This window comes from Protomyctophum parallelum (genome assembly GCF_964188405.1).
Source record: "Protomyctophum parallelum genome assembly, chromosome: 6".
Taxonomy (NCBI): Eukaryota; Metazoa; Chordata; class Actinopteri; order Myctophiformes; family Myctophidae; genus Protomyctophum; species Protomyctophum parallelum.
In genome coordinates, this window is record NC_139701.1 from 50807157 (window position 1) to 50831665 (window position 24509).

General features: G+C 40.5%; 1 protein-coding gene across 1 annotated transcript in view; it reads left to right on the forward strand.

The window, feature by feature from the left end:
• LOC310860076 (major facilitator superfamily domain-containing protein 8-like) overlaps positions 1 to 24268 on the forward strand; it is a 37311-nt gene extending 13043 nt beyond the window's left edge. Inside the window, exons 7-13 of the mRNA XM_083766839.1 lie at positions 183 to 514; positions 1340 to 1413; positions 14711 to 14924; positions 16407 to 16529; positions 18704 to 18834; positions 21919 to 22035; positions 23729 to 24268. Coding sequence (XP_083622965.1) covers positions 183 to 514; positions 1340 to 1413; positions 14711 to 14924; positions 16407 to 16529; positions 18704 to 18834; positions 21919 to 21999 — 955 coding nt within the window. The 3' untranslated portion in view covers positions 22000 to 22035; positions 23729 to 24268. The remainder of the gene's footprint in view (positions 1 to 182; positions 515 to 1339; positions 1414 to 14710; positions 14925 to 16406; positions 16530 to 18703; positions 18835 to 21918; positions 22036 to 23728) is intronic.
• The last annotated feature ends 241 nt before the right edge of the window (positions 24269 to 24509 follow it).

Below are 24509 nucleotides of genomic sequence, written 5' to 3' on the forward strand. Positions count from 1 at the left end.
TTTTTTTTTTTGACGTCGGGCCTAAATGGCTTAAAAGGCAAACAGAAATGTATTTCTTTTTTTCAAAATTCTATGCCCCCCCCCCCCAAAAAAAAAAAAACCCGCCCACAATTAAATAGCAATTATGAGTGTGACAAAAATGACTGGTCAAAGTAAAACGTCATGATCGGTGCTGTGCACAGCCCAGAGGAGAGGGGGGTGCTGGCCAAAGAGGAAGGCGAGGAGAACCGTGACGATGAGGACGACGACGGCGACGAAGGCAAGCCACTGATGGGAAGCAGCCGGGAGCTACTGGGGTCCTACGGCAGCGTGGTGGCGACCCCCGACACGCCCCAGCAGCACCCCCAGCCCGACCCGTCTCAGGAGCACCCCGGCACCGCTGGCTCCAACGGGACCCTCCCTCACATCTCCCCGCCGACCTCCTCGCCCCCCACCCCGCCACAGCTGCCTGTGTCGTCATCGGAGGAGGAGGAGGGCTCCCCTAGTCTGTCGAAGAAAGTCAGCTGGGGCAGAGGTGGGTCTGTGTGTGTGTCTGTGTGTGGATCATTGTGAACTCGTAGATTGGCTGGTATTTATTTTAGAATAAATATATCGTCTCTTGTCGGGTGGAAACCTCATATCAACCTCATATAACCTAATATCAACCTCATATCATATCAACTCTTACTTTTTTTTTTTTTTTTTTTTTTTTTTAATAATTTTTATCCCACAATTTTGCAACCCAATTTTTTTTCACCCAGTGCCAATTATCTAATGTAATCCTGGGCGCTATACTTCCTCTGCCAACCTGGGGGGGCAGCGGACTGACCTCATGCCTCCTTCTATGCATGAGGAGTCCAAGCTGCTTCTTTTCACCTGACAGGGGGGAATTTCCCCGGCCAGACGTATAGCGCGTGGAAGGGACACGTTATTACGACCAGTTCCTTTCCCCTCCATCAGGCGCCCCGGCTGGCCAGGGGAAGGTAGTTTTTAGAGACCAGGATTACTGCATAAACTGTTACTTTTCAGGATTCAAATGAAAAAGTAGCAGATCTACAAGCTTTAAAGTGCGTCACTTGGCGCCACATTTTCGAGCTAGCGGATCTGCTGCTTTTGATGGTTTTTTGCGCGACGCTGTAAGTATGATCGAGTATCGGGCGTTAATTAAAAGATAATAATCGAGGTTTCTGCCTGACGGCGACCATATTGGACGGGAGGGCCGCTTTTTGGTCAATGCGATAGAAAGTGCATATTCCACTTTTCACCGCTCTCAATTTGACTTCTATCACTGTTTTTCTTGTCCGTGTCCTTTCCGTCACTCTCCTTCCGTACCGTCTCTCCTCCATGTTTGTCCGTGAAGAGTTCCTCAGAGAAGACGTCGTGGTGCTGCTCGCTGCTCAGTTCATCACGCTCTTCAATCAGACCGCCCTGGAGGTACAGTGCACGGCACGCACGCACCAGTGTTGTTTTCGTCGCCCATTCTGACCTGTGATCAGATTCAAAAAATGTCTTCTACATCCTGACAGTTTTCATTCTGACCTGAGATCAGATTCTAAAAAGGTCTTCTATGTCGCTCGCTCTTCGATTTTTCAAAAAATAGCAGACCTACAAGCTCGTATCGCGCCACTCGGTGGCGCGCTATGAGCTTGTAGATCTGCTATTTTTCAAAAGCTAAAGCATATCATAATGCTAACACCAAAATGGGTTCCCGTATAGAATGGGTTAAAACTACGCAATGATGACTAAAACCCAGACTAAATAGATTGACAATTTCGTCAAGAAATGAAAACCTTGTCGGGAAGGGACGAGAGATCCGGTATAAGTCATTTTCAAGGCACACCAAAACACATTTCAGTCGACTAAATCGACTGTAAATTTTGTCGACTCAAATCTTATAACGTTCTAAAACATTCCAGGTGACTAAAATGTGACTAAAACTAAATAAACTAGAAAATTCGCAATTTTAAAAAATTGCAGAGTGTGGTTGCCGCAGTGGCTTACATATGCCCCTCCCACTAGTATTGCCAGCCAATTACAATTTCAAGTCACGCCTTAGATCATGCGTAAGTAATTCGGAGGGGATTTAACCCCCGAAATTCATGTTTTTGCGACAAACGGTTACATTTCTCGCAATTGCGGCGCCCCCTATGGATGAAAATGGAATTGCTTTTAGAACTTGGTTGATTGAACCACCCCGGACATGTGATTGAAATTTGGGATGGATTGGACATTCCGTTCGTGATTTATGGCATTTTTTGTGATATAGGCCCCTCCTACTAACTTCGGAAGACGATTACGGCCGAACGATACGCACTTTCAAAATTCTGCGGCTCAGTTTTAATTGGATGGGTCCAGAGATCACGTGTGCCGATTTCTGTGAGATTTGGACGAAATCTGTAGGAGGAAAAGCAAAAAGTGTGTTTTGGACAAAATTCAAAATGGCGGAAAATCTATCATGGCGGAAATGGGCGTGGCCTATATGGGGAGATGCGTCATGACCCAAGGAATCCTACGGTTCAAGAGTTATAAGCCAAAAGGTAAAGTGGGCTGTTATAGCGCCACCATGAGGCCGACCGATAACATTTTAGGGTTAAATAATTTTAGGGATAATGTTGAATTATCCCTAAAAGTTTTGTAACTATAGTGATTACAGTCTCCGACGAACAAATACTTTTATGTGAATTTTTGCCTTTTCCCATTCATGTCAATGGGGAAATTTAATTCACTAATAAATTCATATCAATTAAACTATACAACATTTCTCTTAACAAAATACAAGCACACGATTCCCGATTTTTCCGGTCAATTTGACATATGGCTCAAGTGCGTACAGCGTACAGTGTGGGAGGTATAAAGCGTCAAAATAAAGACTACTCCAGTGAAAAAAATAAATAAAAAATAACTAGAAAGCAGTTCCTGTAGAAACTGCGTGGGCTCGCGTAAAATGCTTTATATAAAGTTATTGCCGTGTCAAGTTTGAAACTCGGGGACCGGAGTAATGGTGTTACCATTGGTGTTCTAAATCCATAATCAAAATTTCAGGGACTGTAGCATATTGTAAAGAAAAGTAGAAAATGCATTAAAGCTGAAGTAAAAGTTAAAAAAGTATGAAAATGTGTAAAAACTATAGTTTAAGCAGAATAAAGTATGTGGAAGTTGTAGAAGTGTTTTTAAAGTTTTTCTTTAAATGTAAAAAAAAAAAAAAAAAATCTAAAAAATTGAAGTTTTTTCTTTTTAAGTAAAAAAGAAAAAAAATATTTTTAAGTTTTCATTTTTTTAATTTTTTTCAATTTTTTTTCATTTTTTTCCATTTTTTCCATTTTTTTAATTTTTTTCAATTTTTTTCAATTTTTTCATTTTTTTTAATTTTTTTTAATTTTTTTAATTTTTTTAATTTTTTTAAAGTTTTTTTTGAAAATATTTTTTTATAAACGTGTGTGTGTGTGCGTGCGTGCATGCGTGCGTGCGTGCACTTGCGAGAGCTGTGTAAAGGCCAGCCAATAGGAAGACAGGGTGTGTGTGTGTGCGTGCGTGCATGCGTGCGTGCTCTTGCGAGAGCTGTGTAAAGGCCATCCAATTGCACAAATAGCAGACCTACAAGCCCACAAGGTATCGCAGAGCAACTCATTGAGATCTTGTAACTTTAATTTCAGCCCTGTAATTAAGCTCTTATATGTCTCAGCTGTGGAAGTGTAAAAGACAAACAAGTGGCGCGCAACTTGAAGGTCTTGATCTTGAATGGTCTTGAATGGTCTTGAATGGGGGGAAACTATGCCCGAACAAATTGCTCTATCGCAAAAAGTAAAAGTCGAATGCAAATAATTATTTCGCTGTGAGTGGCCTGAGATATTGAGGTACACCATGTGCGATTGTGGTGTTGGTACGATCGAAAATGTGGTTATAAGAGCGAGTTAAGAATTGTCATCGCGATAATTTCCTCGTAAGATTTCTACAATGGATGTCAATGAGCAGATTGACTGTATTTGTGTCACTTAAAAGGCCGTAGTTCACATTCTGTATGTCTCTGTGTTTTGGTGGTCACATTGTGTGAAAGAGGACATGTGTGGCTACAAAATGACCAAAGAACATGCGTGTAAAGTGAATATTTTGGCCGGGACGGCAATTTGTTTGGTAAATTTTCAAGGAAAGATTTTCTGTTCTACGCACTCTAGTGAAAGAAGCCCGCACTCTAAGTTGGCACTAATTAGGCGAAACGGCCTGCGATTGAACTGCGATTTCGGAAAAACCGTTTAACGTATTCGAATACGGTTTGAACCACGAAAAAGTCCAGAGTCGTGTGAGCTTTCTAAAGTTTAAATCACGTTTCTACGACAAAGTATGCCAGAGTAATGAGGCTGCAAAAGTGAGGTTGATTTAGAGATAAATCCCATACATTGTCAATGGGAGGAAAAAACTATAAATAAAGTTAAATATTTTAAAAAGTATAAACTTTTTCAAAACAACTTTTTCACCAATGAAAGTTCAAAGATAGATGAACATTATAAAGTTTGAATGAAGTTTCAAAGTGAAAGTATGACGGAGTAATAAGAGCTAAAAAAAGTTAACTGTGAAAAATGGGACCTTTCTTCCATCGACTCTCACTATAAAGAATGTAAAAAAAAAGTTAAAAAGTTAAAAAGTATAAAAAGTATAAAACTTTGTAAAAATAAAAATACAAGCACACATCACTGCAAAGAGCTGAACAGTTTGAAGTTTGAACTAAATTTCTAGTGTAAAGTATGTGGAAGTTATAAGGTCGCAAAAAAAAGGGTGGAATAAAGAATAAATATAAACTGACAAGAACTATTGTGTGCTCGCTGTGGCGAGCCCACAACTAGAAAGCAGTTCCCTGCAGAAACTGCGTGGGCTCGCCAAAAGACGCAATGTATATAATGTACAGTAGAAAATGTATTAAAGCTGAAAGAAAAGTTTAAAAAAGAATGTATAAAAATTGGTAAAAAGAATAAGCATAAATAACTGCATAAAGCGGAATAAAGTATGTGGAAGTAGTACGATGCCTAAAAAGTGGCAGAATAAAGTAAGTAAAGTATTACTGTCTACTAATGATTTGTAATGTATGAATAATGCTTTACAATGTATTCTTGATGAATTAAGAAAAGGTAAAAAAGAAAAAGAAAAAAAAGAGTAAATCCAATGGAGTATACATATAAAAGGATTCATGAGCTTAACAGAAATGGCATACTTTTACATGTAAAAAGAAGGTTCAAATAGCATATAGGCCTATCTTTAAAAGCATAAACACAATGATTATTAATAATGGTCTAAGATTTTTCTTAAAATGTAAAAAAAATAATATTAAGTTCTTTATTAAAAGTTTTTTCTTTTTAAGTTTAAAAAAGGCCGTAATTTTTTCTTTTTAAGTTAAAAAAAAAAGTTAAAGTTTTTAATTTTTTTTTTTTTTTATTATTTTTTTAAATTTTTTATGAAAGTATCTTTTTTATAAACGTGTGTGCGTGTGTGTGTGCGTGCGTGCGTGCGTGCGCTTGCGAGAGCTGTGTAAAGGCCAGCCAATAGGAAGACAGGGTGTGTGTGTGTGTGCGTGCGTGCGTGCGTGCTCTTGCGAGAGCTGTGTAAAGGCCATCCAATTGCACAAATAGCAGACCTACAAGCCCACAAGGTATCGCAGAGCAACTCATTGAGATCTTGTAACTTTAATTTCAGCCCTGTAATTAAGCCCTTATATGTCTCAGCTGTGGAAGTGTAAAAGACTGGGAGTGGCGCGCAACTTGAAGGTCTGCTATTTTACAATGGTCCTGAATGGGGGGAAACTATGCCCGAACAAATTGCTCTATCGCAAAAAGTAAAAGTCGAATGCAAATATTTTTTTCGCTGTGAGTGGCCTGAGATATTGAGGTACACCATGTGCGATTGTGGTGTTGGTACGATCGAAAATGTGGTTATAAGAGCGAGTTAAGAATTGTCATCGCGATAATTTCCTCGTAAGGATTTTACAATGGAGGTCAATGAGCAGCTTGACTGTATTTGTGTCACTTAAAAGGCTGTAGTTCACATTCTGTATGTCTCTGTGTTTTGGTGGTCACATTGTGTGAAAGAGGACATGTGTGGCTACAAAATGACCAAAGGACATGCGTGTAAAGTGAATATTTTGGCCGGGACGGCAATTTGTTTGGTAAATTTTCAAGGAAAGATTTTCTGTTCACGCACTCTAGTGAAAGAAGCCCTGCACTCTAACTTGGCACTAATTAGGCGAAACGGCCTGCGATTGAACTGCGATCTCGGAAAAACCGTTTAACGTATTTGAATACGGTTTGAACCACGAAAAAGTCCAGAGTCGTGTGAGCTTTCTAAAGTTTAAATCACGTTTCTACGACAAAGTATGCCAGAGTAATGAGGCTGCAAAAGTGAGGTTGATTTAGAGATCAATCCCATACATTGTCAATGGGAGGAAAAAACTATAAATAAAGTTAAATATTTTAAAAAGTATAAACTTTTTCAAAACAACTTTTTCACCAATGAAAGTTCAAAGATAGATGAACATTATAAAGTTTGAATGAAGTTTCAAAGTGAAAGTATGACGGAGTAATAAGAGCTCAAAAAAGTTAACTGTGAAAAATGGGACCTTTCTTCCATCGACTCTCACTATAAAGAATGTAAAAAAAAGTTAAAAAGTTAAAAAGTATAAAAAGTATAAAACTTTGTAAAAATAAAAATACAAGCACACATCACTGCAAAGAGCTGAACAGTTTGAAGTTTGAACTAAATTTCTAGCATAAAGTATGTGGAAGTTAGAAGGTCGCAAAAAAAAGGGTGGAATAAAGAATAAATATAAACTGACAAGAACTATTGTGTGCTCGCTGTGGCGAGCCCACAACTAGAAAGCAGTTCCCTGCAGAAACTGCGTGGGCTCGCCAAAAGACGCAATGTATATAATGTACAGTAGAAAATGTATTAAAGCTGAAAGAAAAGTTTAAAAAAGAATGTATAAAAATTGGTAAAAAGAATAAGCATAAATAACTGCATAAAGCGGAATAAAGTATGTGGAAGTAGTACGATGCCTAAAAAGTGGCAGAATAAAGTAAGTAAAGTATTACTGTCTACTAATGATTTGTAATGTATGAATAATGCTTTACAATGTATTCTTGATGAATTAAGAAAAGGTAAAAAAGAAAAAGAAAAAAAAGAGTAAATCCAATGGAGTATACATATAAAAGGATTCATGAGCTTAACAGAAATGGCATACTTTTACATGTAAAAAGAAGGTTCAAATAGCATATAGGCCTATCTTTAAAAGCATAAACACAATGATTATTAATAATGGTCTAAGATTTTTCTTAAAATGTAAAAAAAATAATATTAAGTTCTTTATTAAAAGTTTTTTCTTTTTAAGTTTAAAAAAGGCCGTAATTTTTTCTTTTTAAGTTAAAAAAAAAAGTTAAAGTTTTTAATTTTTAATTTTTTTTTATTATTTTTTTAAATTTTTTATGAAAGTATCTTTTTTATAAACGTGTGTGCGTGTGTGTGTGCGTGCGTGCGTGCGTGCGTGCGCTTGCGAGAGCTGTGTAAAGGCCAGCCAATAGGAAGACAGGGTGTGTGTGTGCGTGCGTGCGTGCGTGCTCTTGCGAGAGCTGTGTAAGGCCATCCAATTGCACAAATAGCAGACCTACAAGCCCACAAGGTATCGCAGAGCAACTCATTGAGATCTTGTAACTTTAATTTCAGCCCTGTAATTAAGCCCTTATATGTCTCAGCTGTGGAAGTGTAAAAGACTGGGAGTGGCGCGCAACTTGAAGGTCTGCTATTTTACAATGGTCCTGAATGGGGGGAAACTATGCCCGAACAAATTGCTCTATCGCAAAAAGTAAAAGTCGAATGCAAATATTCTTTTCGCTGTGAGTGGCCTGAGATATTGAGGTACACCATGTGCGATTGTGGTGTTGGTACGATCGAAAATGTGGTTATAAGAGCGAGTTAAGAATTGTCATCGCGATAATTTCCTCGTAAGGATTTTACAATGGAGGTCAATGAGCAGCTTGACTGTATTTGTGTCACTTAAAAGGCTGTAGTTCACATTCTGTATGTCTCTGTGTTTTGGTGGTCACATTGTGTGAAAGAGGACATGTGTGGCTACAAAATGACCAAAGGACATGCGTGTAAAGTGAATATTTTGGCCGGGACGGCAATTTGTTTGGTAAATTTTCAAGGAAAGATTTTCTGTTCACGCACTCTAGTGAAAGAAGCCCTGCACTCTAACTTGGCACTAATTAGGCGAAACGGCCTGCGATTGAACTGCGATTTCGGAAAAACCGTTTAACGTATTTGAATACGGTTTGAACCACGAAAAAGTCCAGAGTCGTGTGAGCTTTCTAAAGTTTAAATCACGTTTCTACGACAAAGTATGCCAGAGTAATGAGGCTGCAAAAGTGAGGTTGATTTAGAGATCAATCCCATACATTGTCAATGGGAGGAAAAAACTATAAATAAAGTTAAATATTTTAAAAAGTATAAACTTTTTCAAAACAACTTTTTCACCAATGAAAGTTCAAAGATAGATGAACATTATAAAGTTTGAATGAAGTTTCAAAGTGAAAGTATGACGGAGTAATAAGAGCTAAAAAAAGTTAACTGTGAAAAATGGGACCTTTCTTCCATCGACTCTCACTATAAAGAATGTAAAAAAAAGTTAAAAAGTTAAAAAGTATAAAAAGTATAAAACTTTGTAAAAATAAAAATACAAGCACACATCACTGCAAAGAGCTGAACAGTTTGAAGTTTGAACTAAATTTCTAGTGTAAAGTATGTGGAAGTTATAAGGTCGCAAAAAAAAGGGTGGAATAAAGAATAAATATAAACTGACAAGAACTATTGTGTGCTCGCTGTGGCGAGCCCACAACTAGAAAGCAGTTCCCTGCAGAAACTGCGTGGGCTCGCCAAAAGACGCAATGTATATAATGTACAGTAGAAAATGTATTAAAGCTGAAAGAAAAGTTTAAAAAAGAATGTATAAAAATTGGTAAAAAGAATAAGCATAAATAACTGCATAAAGCGGAATAAAGTATGTGGAAGTAGTACGATGCCTAAAAAGTGGCAGAATAAAGTAAGTAAAGTATTACTGTCTACTAATGATTTGTAATGTATGAATAATGCTTTACAATGTATTCTTGATGAATTAAGAAAAGGTAAAAAAGAAAAAGAAAAAAAAGAGTAAATCCAATGGAGTATACATATAAAAGGATTCATGAGCTTAACAGAAATGGCATACTTTTACATGTAAAAAGAAGGTTCAAATAGCATATAGGCCTATCTTTAAAAGCATAAACACAATGATTATTAATAATGGTCTAAGATTTTTCTTAAAATGTAAAAAAAATAATATTAAGTTCTTTATTAAAAGTTTTTTCTTTTTAAGTTTAAAAAAGGCCGTAATTTTTTCTTTTTAAGTTAAAAAAAAAAGTTAAAGTTTTTAATTTTTAATTTTTTTTTATTATTTTTTAATTTTTTTTATGAAAGTATCTTTTTTATAAACGTGTGTGCGTGTGTGTGTGCGTGCGTGCGTGCGTGCGCTTGCGAGAGCTGTGTAAAGGCCAGCCAATAGGAAGACAGGGTGTGTGTGTGCGTGCGTGCGTGCGTGCTCTTGCGAGAGCTGTGTAAAGGCCATCCAATTGCACAAATAGCAGACCTACAAGCCCACAAGGTATCGCAGAGCAACTCATTGAGATCTTGTAACTTTAATTTCAGCCCTGTAATTAAGCCCTTATATGTCTCAGCTGTGGAAGTGTAAAAGACTGGGAGTGGCGCGCAACTTGAAGGTCTGCTATTTTACAATGGTCCTGAATGGGGGGAAACTATGCCCGAACAAATTGCTCTATCGCAAAAAGTAAAAGTCGAATGCAAATATTTTTTTCGCTGTGAGTGGCCTGAGATATTGAGGTACACCATGTGCGATTGTGGTGTTGGTACGATCGAAAATGTGGTTATAAGAGCGAGTTAAGAATTGTCATCGCGATAATTTCCTCGTAAGGATTTTACAATGGAGGTCAATGAGCAGCTTGACTGTATTTGTGTCACTTAAAAGGCTGTAGTTCACATTCTGTATGTCTCTGTGTTTTGGTGGTCACATTGTGTGAAAGAGGACATGTGTGGCTACAAAATGACCAAAGGACATGCGTGTAAAGTGAATATTTTGGCCGGGACGGCAATTTGTTTGGTAAACTTTCAAGGAAAGATTTTCTGTTCACGCACTCTAGTGAAAGAAGCCCTGCACTCTAACTTGGCACTAATTAGGCGAAACGGCCTGCGATTGAACTGCGATCTCGGAAAAACCGTTTAACGTATTTGAATACGGTTTGAACCACGAAAAAGTCCAGAGTCGTGTGAGCTTTCTAAAGTTTAAATCACGTTTCTACGACAAAGTATGCCAGAGTAATGAGGCTGCAAAAGTGAGGTTGATTTAGAGATCAATCCCATACATTGTCAATGGGAGGAAAAAACTATAAATAAAGTTAAATATTTTAAAAAGTATAAACTTTTTCAAAACAACTTTTTCACCAATGAAAGTTCAAAGATAGATGAACATTATAAAGTTTGAATGAAGTTTCAAAGTGAAAGTATGACGGAGTAATAAGAGCTCAAAAAAGTTAACTGTGAAAAATGGGACCTTTCTTCCATCGACTCTCACTATAAAGAATGTAAAAAAAAGTTAAAAAGTTAAAAAGTATAAAAAGTATAAAACTTTGTAAAAATAAAAATACAAGCACACATCACTGCAAAGAGCTGAACAGTTTGAAGTTTGAACTAAATTTCTAGCATAAAGTATGTGGAAGTTAGAAGGTCGCAAAAAAAGGGTGGAATAAATAAAGAATAATAAATAGAAAGCAGTTCCTGTAGAAACTGCGTGGGCTCGCGTAAAATGCTTTGTATAAAGTTATTGCCGTGTCAAGTTTGAAACTCGGGGACCGGAGTAATGGTGTTACCATTGGTGTTCTAAATCTATAATCAAAATTTCGGGACTGTAGCATATTGTAAAGAAAAGTAGAAAATGCATTAAAGCTGAAGTAAAAGTTAAAAAAAGTATGAAAATGTGTAAAAACTATAGTTTAAGCAGAATAAAGTATGTGGAAGTTGTAGAAGTGTTTTTAAAGTTTTTCTTTAAATGTAAAAAAAAAAAAAAAATCTAAGAAATTGAAGTTTTTTCTTTTTAAGTAAAAAAGAAAAAAATATATATTTTTAAGTTTGTTTTTTTTTAGTTTTTTTTTTTTTTAGTTTTTTTTCATTTTTTTTTAATTTTTTTTCCTTTTTTTTTTTTTTTTTTTTTTTAATATTTTTTTATAAACGTGTGTGTGTGTGTGTGTGTGTGCGTGCGTGCGTGCGTGCGTGCGTGCGTGCGTGCGTGCACTTGCGAGAGCTGTGTAAAGGCCAGCCAATAGGAAGACAGGGTGTGTGTGTGCGTGCGTGCATGCGTGCGTGCGTGCTCTTGCGAGAGCTGTATAAAGGCCATCCAATTGCACAAATAGCAGACCTACAAGCCCACAAGGTATCGCAGAGCAACTCATTGAGATCTTGTAACTTTAATTTCAGCCCTGTAATTAAGCTCTTATATGTCTCAGCTGTGGAAGTGTAAAAGACAAACAAGTGGCGCGCAACTTGAAGGTCTTGATCTTGAATGGTCTTGAATGGTCTTGAATGGGGGGAAACTATGCCCGAACAAATTGCTCTATCGCAAAAAGTAAAAGTCGAATGCAAATAATTCTTTCGCTGTGAGTGGCCTGAGATATTGAGGTACACCATGTGCGATTGTGGTGTTGGTACGATCGAAAATGTGGTTATAAGAGCGAGTTAAGAATTGTCATCGCGATAATTTCCTCGTAAGATTTCTACAATGGATGTCAATGAGCAGATTGACTGTATTTGTGTCACTTAAAAGGCCGTAGTTCACATTCTGTATGTCTCTGTGTTTTGGTGGTCACATTGTGTGAAAGAGGACATGTGTGGCTACAAAATGACCAAAGGACATGCGTGTAAAGTGAATATTTTGGCCGGGACGGCAATTTGTTTGGTAAATTTTCAAGGAAAGATTTTCTGTTCACGCACTCTAGTGAAAGAAGCCCTGCACTCTAACTTGGCACTAATTAGGCGAAACGGCCTGCGATTGAACTGCGATTTCGGAAAAACCGTTTAACGTATTTGAATACGGTTTGAACCACGAAAAAGTCCAGAGTCGTGTGAGCTTTCTAAAGTTTAAATCACGTTTCTACGACAAAGTATGCCAGAGTAATGAGGCTGCAAAAGTGAGGTTGATTTAGAGATCAATCCCATACATTGTCAATGGGAGGAAAAAACTATAAATAAAGTTAAATATTTTAAAAAGTATAAACTTTTTCAAAACAACTTTTTCACCAATGAAAGTTCAAAGATAGATGAACATTATAAAGTTTGAATGAAGTTTCAAAGTGAAAGTATGACGGAGTAATAAGAGCTAAAAAAAGTTAACTGTGAAAAATGGGACCTTTCTTCCATCGACTCTCACTATAAAGAATGTAAAAAAAAGTAAAAAAGTTAAAAAGTATAAAAAGTATAAAACTTTGTAAAAATAAAAATACAAGCACACATCACTGCAAAGAGCTGAACAGTTTGAAGTTTGAACTAAATTTCTAGTGTAAAGTATGTGGAAGTTATAAGGTCGCAAAAAAAAGGGTGGAATAAAGAATAAATATAAACTGACAAGAACTATTGTGTGCTCGCTGTGGCGAGCCCACAATAATAAAGTGTCACAGTTACAAGAGTCTGGTTGCCCATTCGGGCAACCACACTAACTATTGCAGGGACTATGACTAAAACTAGAATCTAAATTTGCTGCCAAAAACAACACTGGCACGCACGCACGCACGCACACACATATTCAATACCTTTATTTGTGTTCACGTCTTAACGATCTCTAAATGCACCACGTCTCTGTACGTCGTACTGTACAGTACGTGTGTATGTCTGTAATCCTTGTAACTCGGGAACCGTTCGCCCCACCGACTTCAAATTCGACACACGCGTTCCACACCCCCACGGGGAGTGCGGTGCCCGGTGTCAAGTCGGTCGGACCCACGGTTGTCCAGAACCGCCAACAAAATGCCTCTGCCCGGGCCTCTGACATCTGCGTATAGACTCCATATTTGGGCATGCCTGACAAAGCAATCCATATACTGTATGCTGGGCATAAAAGGACATAATAACTGCGTGATGCATGCATTTCCAATTTGCAAGTAGGCCCAGTGCCCAACGGACACCGCTCTAGTGTAACAAAGAAATGCTTGAATACAAACGACAATCGATGCGCACGCTTGGATAGTTGGATACAGGAAGCATTGTCTCCTCCGTAGTCCATAATATGGACTATGTGGCGACTGCCAATTGTCATGCTGACACTGGACACAATTTGGCCAAAATGCCTCGTCGGCTCTTGGCTTGGGCATTCCTGCAATCTGCAGGCCTCGCATGTTTATAACGTACATGGGCAACTGGTGGCCCCCCACCTTCACTTAACCCATTCTGACCTGAGATCAGATTCATACGAGGTTTCCGCCAGACACACACTGGTCTGATGAACCCATTCTGACCTGAGATCAGATTCTAAAAATGTCAGTCGCTCTTCGATTTTTCAAAAATAGCAGACCTACAAGCTCGTATCGCACCACTCGGTGGCGCGATATGAGCTTGTAGATCTGCTATTTTTAAATAGCTAAAGCATAACGTAATGTTAACACCAAAATGGGTTCCCGTACAAAATGGGTTAACCCTAAGACCCAGCGTTGCTTTATAGCAACAATTATATTTTAATGAATTATTATTATTATTATTTTTTTCTGTTCTTTTTTTTTACCTAAACGTCATCAGTGATGTTCATTGCAATGCCATTGGTCATGATATTTGCATATAAATACCCCCCACAGAGGCTGCAATTCGCACAATTAAAAAAATGTCTGGACTCAATTTTGAACAATTTTGAACCTATGACTTTTGACCTTTAACCCTAATAAAAGTAAGTAAAATAATTGTAATATATGTTAATGTCAATAACAGGTTAATATCAGAATACTGATATATTAATGATTTTCAGCTGTTACAATTACAAACATGCAAAACATGACCCGCTTTTGTCTGTCCAATGTGTTTGGATTTAGTTCATAAAGTTAACATGACTAAACTTAATTCATTTGAAATTAAATAAAAAAACAATATTTTTCAGGATTCCAATAAAAGAAAATGCCAATTTTCTTTCAGGATTTCAATTCAAATATAGCAAAAAATTGCCGATCTACAAGCTCAAAACGCGTCACGGTGCGACACGTAGATCGGCTATTTTTGCTACGACAGTGGTATACAACGTGGCCCTCTAAATGGTAAATGGTGCATTTATATAGCGCCTTTATCCAAGGCGCTTGACATAGATTGTGCATTACATTCACCCATTCACACACACATTCATACACCGATTGCGGTCGGAAGCCATGCAAGGTACCAACCAGCACATCGGGAGCAATTTGGGGTTCAGTGTCTTGCCCAAGGACACTTCGACATGTAGACAGGAGGAGCCGGGATTCGAATCGCCGACCCATGGATCATTGGACGACCTGCTCTACCTCTTGAGCCACAGTCGCCCTCTGGAGTGAGAGTGGAACTATAGTGGCCCTCTCCATCTTCAAAGTCGCCCACCGCTGGTTTATAACATTGTTTGCTTCCCCCCCCCCCCCTTGCCGTCCAGACTATGGTGACCCCCATGACCCAGAAGTACTTTGACTTCGGGGAGCTGGAGAACAGCGTGATGTACTGCATCTGCGGCGTGGAGGTGATCGCCTGCTTCCTGTTCGTGCGCTGGCTGAGCACGCGCGTGGCCGAGAGGATGGTGCTGGCCGTGGGCCTGGTCCTCTGCAACATCTCCTGTGTGTGGTGTCTCATCTTCCTGGCCAAGCCCCTCGGTACGGTGGTAGGACCCCCCCCATAACACCCCCCGCTCAGTCCACACATGTAGTGCAGACTTCGTCGACTCAAACTATGGCGGAAAATACGCAGCTTTGTGTGTCTGTCTGTCTGTCGGTCTGTCTGTCTGTCCGTCTGAGCACGTAACGTGCTCAGCTGAGCTTGGAGTGTGATGTATGATGACGTATGATGATAAAGAGCGCCGCTCACTTCACACGAGTGTGATTGTTTTCACTGACGAAAAACGAAATAAGCTACGATGACTAATTGTTAGACCAAATATGCTGACAATTTCATCGACAAATAAAAACCAGACTAAAATGTTAAGGAGGGACTATTGGAGGAGAGATCCAGTGTAACTTAAAAGACATTTTATTTTATATTTGGTTGCATGCTGAAAAATGGCATATCTATATAGCCTGGTTAATAAACCAGACCGAATCAGCCGTTGGCAAAAATAAATTGCCTGCCGGCGGATTACGGTCTGGAGAGGCTCAATTGTACGCCCATTTCCTACACCAGAGAAATGGGGCGGCCAATCGGGACACGGTATGCAATATGGGCGGGCTTTGGTACAGTGACTTTCAATGCTTGAGACCTTTGACTGACAGTAGCTCTGACCAATTGCGTCAAAGAGAAAATGTTTCAACCTGCTCCCCTGGAAATGAAATCCAAGCTGAGCCTCCCCAGACTAATATCCCGCGGTCCGTGCGATATTAGTCTGGTTTATTAACCAGGCTAATATCTATAAGCTCTTGTGAGCTTGTAGATCGACTGTTTTCAGCCTGCAACCAAGTGTAAAATCAGTAATGTGATTATTTTTTCTCCCCTTTGTCTAAAATGGAATGTACTATAGCAGCATGTTATTTAGACAGATGCCAGGTTCATTTGTTGACCTGGCATCCTGTATAGTTTTCAGTTTCAATATGCAGATTATGTGTGGAGGCTCCTTTCACGTGTTTTTGTCGACTAAAACTAAGACAAAGAATGTTGAACTAACTTTTTTCACCGACAAACTAAATGGGAACTAAATGAAAACTAAGCTACGATGACTAAAACTAAATGTATTGACAATTTCGTCAACAGATGGAAACTAGACTAAAATGTTAGGAAGGGATTAGTGGACAAGAGATCCAGTATAAGTCATTTTACACTTTGTTGCATGCTGAAAATAGCTACACGCTCACAACGCGTCGTGCTGCAACGCGTTGTGAGCTTGCAAGTGTAAAATTACGCCATTACAGCGGCGTCAGGGCCCGCCAAAATGAATTTCAGTCGACTCAAATGATCTGCAGATTTAGCCGACTAAAATCTTATGACATTTAGTCGACTAAAACTAGACTAACACTAAAACATTCCGGGTGACTAAAATGGGACTAAAACTAAATTAAGTTTCACTCCAAAGACTAAACTAAAATATAGATTTGCTGCCAAAAACAACAGTGCTTTCACGTCTGCACGCTGTCATTCCTGTGGTTAAGGAGGCTACCAGTGGCAGCTGACGGAGTTCATCATCGGGGTGTTCCTGCAGGTCATCGGCCTGCCCTTCGTGGCCGTGGCCCAGGTCTCCCTGTTCTCCAAAGTCACCGCCGAGAAAACGCAAGGTGAGCAAACAAACAAACAAACGGCGCCATCGGGTGGACACGCTGTGACATTGCTTCCTTTTTAGCCTGGCTCCAGCCCCCATGAATGGCTATAGCCATGACCATTAAAAGAAATGCCTTCTGGTGAAACATAAAAATGAAAATGTCAGGCGTTGGTTTCACTCAACATTATAACCGTTCGCCTGAATGCCAAAGTTTTCATCCATCCATCTTCAACCTGCTTATCCGTAGTCGGGTCGCGGGGGCAACGGCTCTACCAGAGAGCTCCAGACTTCCCTCTCCACAGCAACATTAGTATAACTTCCTCCTGGAGGATCCTGAGGCGTGTGCCAGTGCCAGTTTAGAGATATACAGTAACCCTATATATTGCGACACCCCTTAGCCCTTTATCCCTAAACTTATTTGCCATGTTTTACTATTTTAAAACATTTTAAAATAGTACAAATAGACGATCTACAAGCTAACAACGCGTCGATGTAGATTGGCTAAAGTTGAACTATTTTTATTTTAAAATAGTCAAATAAGTTTAGGGATAAGGCGTAAAGGGTGGCGCAAGATGGAGGCCTCCATCTGAACCATGGTCTGCCCGGGGGTCTCCTCCCAGTGGGACCTCCCTAGGGAGACGATCGAGAGGCATCCTAAGCAGTATAGTATAATCAATGAATCATGAATCTGGTATGAATCTTTGAAGAGGTCTGATAACAAGCAGATTGTTTTTGGCCAATTCACTATAAGGTTTTTCCGTCTTAGGTCAACTCTTTATTATTACTAATTAGCAAAGTATGTGTTGTTTTCATAATTTCAGAAGTCATATTTCACCTGCCTTTGTTTATATCTGCCTGAGTCGATCTACTCTCCCAACACTGCTGATTCACCGCGCATTATTGCCAATGTCCTCATGAGGCTTGGTTGTTACATTCCAAAATCACATATCTGCCTAAAAGTAAAACTATGGCGATGTCACTACCGACCTGACACTTTCCAGCTATTTTCAAAGCTGTCTTAAATTTGTCATGTCCACACAAGTATAGTAATGCGAGCGCGTGCATGTGCGTGTGTCAGTGTTGTTTTCGTCGACTAAAACTAAGACGAAAAATGTTCGCCGACTACCTTTTTTCACTGACAAAAACTAAATGGAAACTACATGAAAAATAAGCTATGGTGACTAAAACTAAGTAAATAAATATACTGACAATTTCGTCGACAGATAAAAACTAGACTAAAATGTTAGGAAGGGACTAGTGGACAAGGGATCCAGTATTTTACACTTGGTTGCATGCGGAAAATAGCAGTTCTAAAACGGGTAGTCCCAATACTTCATTCTGATTGGCTGGTTACCGTCACGTGACCGGTGTAAATTTCACCGATAACCCACTGCTTCAATCACTTTGTATCAAACTGCAGCCTTGTAGCTGAACTGGGGAAGGGGAGCGCTTGATTGCTTTACAAACGCATGCCGTGCGGGCGTCTAAGCACCGCCCGGCTCATAGTCACATAGGCTACTTGCGGAGCAAAACAAGGAAGTGTTTTGGCTCTGGGTCGCTCGCTCTGGTGGCACAAAGCGTAGATTAGATACTTTTGTGAATGTAATAGTTTTAATATTGCTATATGTTTGTAACCGTTTTAGAAAAGCAATAAGCCACTCGAGGCCCCAGCTTACCGGGTATTTTACACTGGCTGGGACCCTCCGCTTCGCGTCGGGTCTTCGTACGCTCCCAGGCAGTGTAAAATACCCGGTAACCTGAGACCTCTCGTGGCTTATTGCTTAAATCTACAAGCTCACAATGCGAGCTTGAAGATCGGCTATTTTCAGCAAATGTAAAATCAGTCATTTCGACGGCATCAAGGCCCGCCAAAATACATTTCAGTCGACTAAATCACCTGTAGATTTAGTCGACAAAAATCGTATGATATTTAGTCGACTAAAACTAGACTAACACTAAAACATTTCGGGTGACAAAAATGGGACTAAAACGAAATTAAAACTATTGAAGAGACTGACTAAAACTAAACACACTGTGTGTGTGTGTGTGTGTGTGTGTGTGTGTGTGTGTGTGTGTGTGTGTGTGTGTGTGTGTGTGTGTGTGTGTGTGTGTGTGTGTGTGTGTGTGTGTGTGTGTGTGTGTGTGTGTGTGTGTGTGTGTGTGTGTGCGTGTGTGTGCGCGTGCATGTAGGATTCAGCCAGGGCGTGCGGCGCTCTGTGGGGGGTCTAGCCACCATCCTGGGTCCGCTGTGGGCCGGAGGCCTCACTGACAACATGTACATCATGCTGGGTGTGATGATGGGCCTGTTGGTCATGCTCACAGTAAGTGGCCATTCTGACCTGAGATCAGATTCTACAAAATGTCTTCTACATCCTGACAGTTTTCCATTCTGACCTGAGATCAGATTCTAAAAATGTCTTCTATGTCAGTCGCTCTTCGATTTTTCAAAAATAGCAGACCTACAAGCTCTTAGCGCGCCACTCGGTGGCGCGCTATGAGCTTGTAGAAAGTTCAAAGGCATGTTGTTGTTTGTAGGGCTGTCCCTTGTTAATCATAGTAACTAACTGATAGACCCCGACGAAGACCTTTTGGTCGAAACGCGTAGGTCCTGTTTTATTTTGCCTTGCTCATCAATCAATAAATGATATGAATGATGAACCTTTTTCACCAAAGACGGCGGAGTGCCTTGGATTCCTTTTTTTCTTTTCAAGTCTGCAATTTACACCTTTGGAATCAAGCAGTACAACTCTATTTTTAACCACTTAACCTGTTCCAATTGTAGTGTTTTTTTTTACAAACAATTGTAATTGTTTGTAAAAAAAGAAAAAAACATCATCCCGCCCCACCCTCAGCCAAGCCCCCAGTAAGTTCAAGTTTATTGGTCATTTAAAATACACACACCTTATACAATGTATTCAGGGTTTTCTTTTTTGACCAAAAGGGAGTGTTTGGCAGAAGCCTGATCAGCTTATAATGCCAGCCCTTTTAATATTCAAAATAGCTATAAAAAGGAAAAGAAATACAACAAAACAAAAAACGAACAAAACAGACAGAAAAACAAAACATAACAAGACAAAACAAAAACATACAAAAAAAAAAAAACGGAGGACAACAGAAATTATAATAATAATAATAATAATAATAATAATAATAATAATAATAATAATAATAATGATGATGATAATAGTAATAACTAGACAAAGTGCCAATCGGCACAGGTCTCCACCAGGGCAGGTCAGGTTGTGGCCTCATGGTGGCGCTATAACAGGCTGTTGAGGAAGATTTGGGCCGGAGGTTCGTGTTGGAGGGATGCAGGTACAATGTTTTTCCATGTGTGCATACATTAGTTGTATACAGATCGATGCAGTTATAGCTAAAAACAGGAATTGGCCTGTTATAGCGCCACCGTGAGGCTGATTTTGAGGAAAGAATTGTGGCATGTCGTCCTCGGCCTAGTGAAAATGTGCGTGTATAATTTAACGGAAATTGCACACTGTGTTTGTGATTTGTGGCCTTTTTTCGAAATGGACGAATCGTGTGAGCTTTGGAAGCCAATCTTAGCCAATCAGGATGGAAGATGGGAAATGGTGGCGCTCCGTGTTGATCACATGACTATGGAGATAGTGTATACCGATTTGCGTGAAATTTGGATAAAATCTGAAGGAGTAATAATAGAAAATGTGTTTTACATATGTCGGCCTCCTGGTGGCGCTATAAAGAGCAGATGTGAAAAATTCCAGGCAAAGGTTTTTCCTTGGCCTCTAGGGAGTTGGCATACAAAGTTATCCACAGATCCGTGCAGTTAGAGGTAAAAACACTTTTCGGCCAGTTATAGCGCCACCTTGAGTCTGAGTTGAAATTGTTCATGTGGCATTTCGTCCTCGGCCTAGTGGGAATGTGGGTGCACAATTTCACGGAAATCACGCGATGTGTTCATGATTTGCAGCATTTTGTTTGAAACTGAGCACTCCTGTGAACTTTGGAAGCCAATCTTAACCAATCAGAATGGAGTGTGAGAAATCTGAAAGACCGGTTTCGTTGAATGGCTCTAGAGAGACTGTGTACCAATTTGCGTGATGTTTGGACAAAATCTGTAGGTGTACTGTGCAAAAACTTGTTTTGCACAAAGCGGCCTCCTGGTGGCGCTATAACAGGCCGTTCTGGAAAGTTTGGGGCAGAGGTTCATCGTTGGCATCCAGGGAGTGTGTGTGCAAAATTTGGCATGGACCGGGTTAACGGTGGCCGAGATTAGCTGCTCACGGACACACGGACGGACGGACGGACACACAAACGGACGGACACACGGACGGACGGAGTGCAAAACATACTCTCCCCACATGCCTTCGGCCTGGTGGAGACAATAATAAACATAAAGGAGGAAGGAGTATTTTGGTTATACTTTTTTAGCCAAGGGGCAGTAAGGCTATCCAACGTCGAAGTTGCCACTACCCACTGGCGAAAAGTGGAACTGCAGCACATTCATGACGTCATGTGCGTGACGTGCGGTCATCCCAGTCAACTATGTCAGGGGACAGTGTTTTTTCAGGCCATATGTGGGGTCCTTGAGTCATCAACTACTGTGTCCAAATTTGGAGCACAAGGGCCTGGACTCACTTCAACCTCTCGAGTGACCGCGGCGATCTATGTGGTCAAGCCTAGGTGACATCAAAGCCTTTCCAACACCACTACTGGCTGACTAGAAAACAACCTTTTCTTGTTTTTTTTTAAGGCAGAAAATACCATGACGTATTTTTATTATTAAAACCCATTTTGGGTGGGAACCCCTTTTGGTGTTAGCATTATGTCATGCTTTAGCTATTGAAAAATAGCAGATCTACAAGCTCATACGAGCTTGTAGGTCTGCTATTTTTGAAAAATCGAAGAACCACTGACATAGAAACATAGCTTTTTCAGGAAACTGTCAGGATGTACACTAGCGTTGGGTGAATTTTGCCTGAACAATAGCAATTATGTGATTTGCATAATGTCTGAGGGGGGAGGGGGGGGGGGGGTGGATCCTTGGGTTCACCCATCATTAGTGACGGAGGGTAAAATACATACTCCCACAATGGGCCGTTGATGCAGATAGACTATTATGTGCCTTCACTGGGCCATTCTCACATGTCCCAGGAATGGGTGGACCAAAGGAGAAGTTCACAAGTCACAATACATATATCCCATTGCGCACGTTTCTTTCCTTCCATGGAGCACCGTGGAGCAACATGGCGTCGCCCGTACGACGCCATCTTGTCTTCACGTCTCGTCCTCTTTGGACAGTCCTTGGTCTCCACTGCGCATGTTTTCTTCCAGGGAGCAAGATGGAGTCCACCGTCTCTGCTTCCTGACCTCTTTTTTAATGAACCATGCCACCAGAGTCTCTAACATGTCTTCCTCCGTTGCTTCAGATCATGGTGTTCTTCTCCTACGAGCGGCTGGTGGAGCCCCCTGTGGTTGAACATCCGGACAACAGCGATGACTGTGGTTAAAGCCACGCGTGTCTGCACAAAGGATGGAAGTACAAGGTACGTACAGTACTGCATGTGTGTGTGTGTATATATGTACAATACAATAGAATGCAAGGTACAGTATGTGTGTATACGTTTATACAAGCCAATGTGGCTAATAGAATCATTCCAGTTATCCGTGATTGAAACAGAGTTATTGACGTTTTGTGCGGTAAAGGCGTTTTCAGATCTATTCCAATACGTTCCGTCCATTTTACATGTGAACTGACAAAACAATCAATGAAACAAACGATACAAATAAATGAATACAATAAAACTTTTTAGGATATAGTCTATGGACTTTATTGTCGGGGGGGGGGGGGGAGTTGTCATGGACAGTACGTGTCCATTGGACAGATACAATATCAGTTCTTAAAAGTACAATTACTACTACCACTTTGAGAACCAGCGCCTTAGTAAACCAGTGCCTCTGTTCATTACTGGAAGCTTTAGTTACAGTGACCCCTCCTGGCGAAGTTGCAAGACCGCAGTCATTTTAGGCAGGCCAGTTGGTGGAGGCTTTTAATAGGAGACGGCTAAAGAACGATATGTTTTGCACCTTTCATGTTTACTCATTGCGGTGTGTTTGTGTATAGGACAGGGTGTCATCATGTGTGTGCGATGGGGAGCACTCGGAAAGAAAAAATGCAGTGGCGTGCACAGACATTTAGAGGGACAGGTGGTGCTCAAGTGAAAACAAGTGCACCTTGTGCAGCGCGTGGAACCGACCGGTTGCCTTAATAGTGTGAGATTTATAGATTGTGGGGCCTAAATAATATATTAGAAGCTTTTTGATCAAGAATTGATCAATGTCACCATGGTCCACATACTGTACAGTGTACAAAAAAACAACCCATTATTTTTCAAAAGGGCACATTGCTGTCCAGAGGGAAAGGGTAGGGGGTGCTCTAGCACCCCCTAGTGTCTATCTGTGCACGCCACTGGAAAAATGGGCAAGCAAAATAATAACATGTATAACGCTCCTATTATCATGCATCATCTCATGCTGGGCCAATCACAATTCGGACAATGTTTGTGTTTACACAAACACTCAAAACTGGTCATTGTTATCGACGTAGGAGGGGCTGGCGCACCTCTAAAATTATAATAATAATCACACTTGTGTGAAGTGAGAGGCGCCTCGAAGCATCATTTTGACTTTTAGAAACTGCACAGTCTGTAGTGCCGTCGCCTCACAGCTAGAAGGTCCTGGGTTCGATTCCCGCTGGGGACGCTGTGGGTGCTCGGGAGCGTGTTCTCTCCTCTGCGTCATCAGTGCCCAATACCCGAGGCGGGGTTGGCGAAAGGGCCTTTCTGTGTGGAGTTTGCATGTTCTCCCCCGTGTCCCCTAGGGTAGGTACCCTCACAAAAAACATGCAGTAATCCTGGTCTCTAAACTGCCTCCCCCTGGCCAGCCTGATGGAGGGGAAAGGAACTGGTTGGAATAACGTGTTCCTTCCACGCGCTACGTCCAACCAGGGAAACTCCCCCGTCAGGTGTAAAGGAGCGACTTGGACACTCAGGCATGAATGAAGCACGAGTTCAAGTCCGTTGCTCTCCCCAGGTTGGCGGAGGGTGTGTATAGATAAAAAAAAAAGGGGAAAAAAAAGACAGGAAAGCTATACCAGATGCTGTATAGTGCTTACATGCAGTACGTGACAAATGCTGATTGCTGCTTGTGGAACCTGTGTTCTTGCTGTCTCTGTCTCAGTGTCAAATGGAGGCCGGTGACGCCCCCCCCTGCAGGGCATCAGCGGGACCACAGGCTGAGCAGCAGGACTAAAATGGCATTGACACAGCACCTCACACACTTCTCAAGCTGTGGTGGACAGTATAACTAACTACTTTTACTTGAGTACATTTTTTTTTTCACGCAACATGACTTTGTTTGAAAAAGAAATGTACTTTTTTCTTTTTTAAAGGCTCGCAAGCGCAAGCATGCGTCGTCTCTTCATTGATCAGCAGTGAAAGTATATCACATTATGGTCAACCTTCAGCTACCCCCTCTCCCCAAAAATGGCCTGTGTGTTGAAACACAGTCCGGCACTCGAATTGTACCAATTTCTTTATTTTGGCCCACTGTGTATTTGAGTTTGACATCCCTCCCTTAGAGTATATATTAATAGAGACGGCACCCGGAGGAAACCCTGAGGCGAAATGGACATGGTGGCCGAATTTGGTATTGCAGCTCGAGCCAGCGCTGGGCCCTTTGACTATCATTGCGCACGTTCATGTCATTGGGCCCATGACACGTGAACGCTATGTTTCATACGTGAACGCTATGTTTCATACACGTGGACGCTATGTTTCATACACGTGAACGCTATGTTTCATACGTGAACGCTATGTTTCATACACGTGAACGCTATGTTTCATACGTGAACGCTATGTTTCATACGTGAAGGCTATGTTTCATACACGTGAACGCTATGTTTCATACGTGAAGGCTATGTTTCATACACGTGAACGCTATGTTTCATACGTGAACGCTA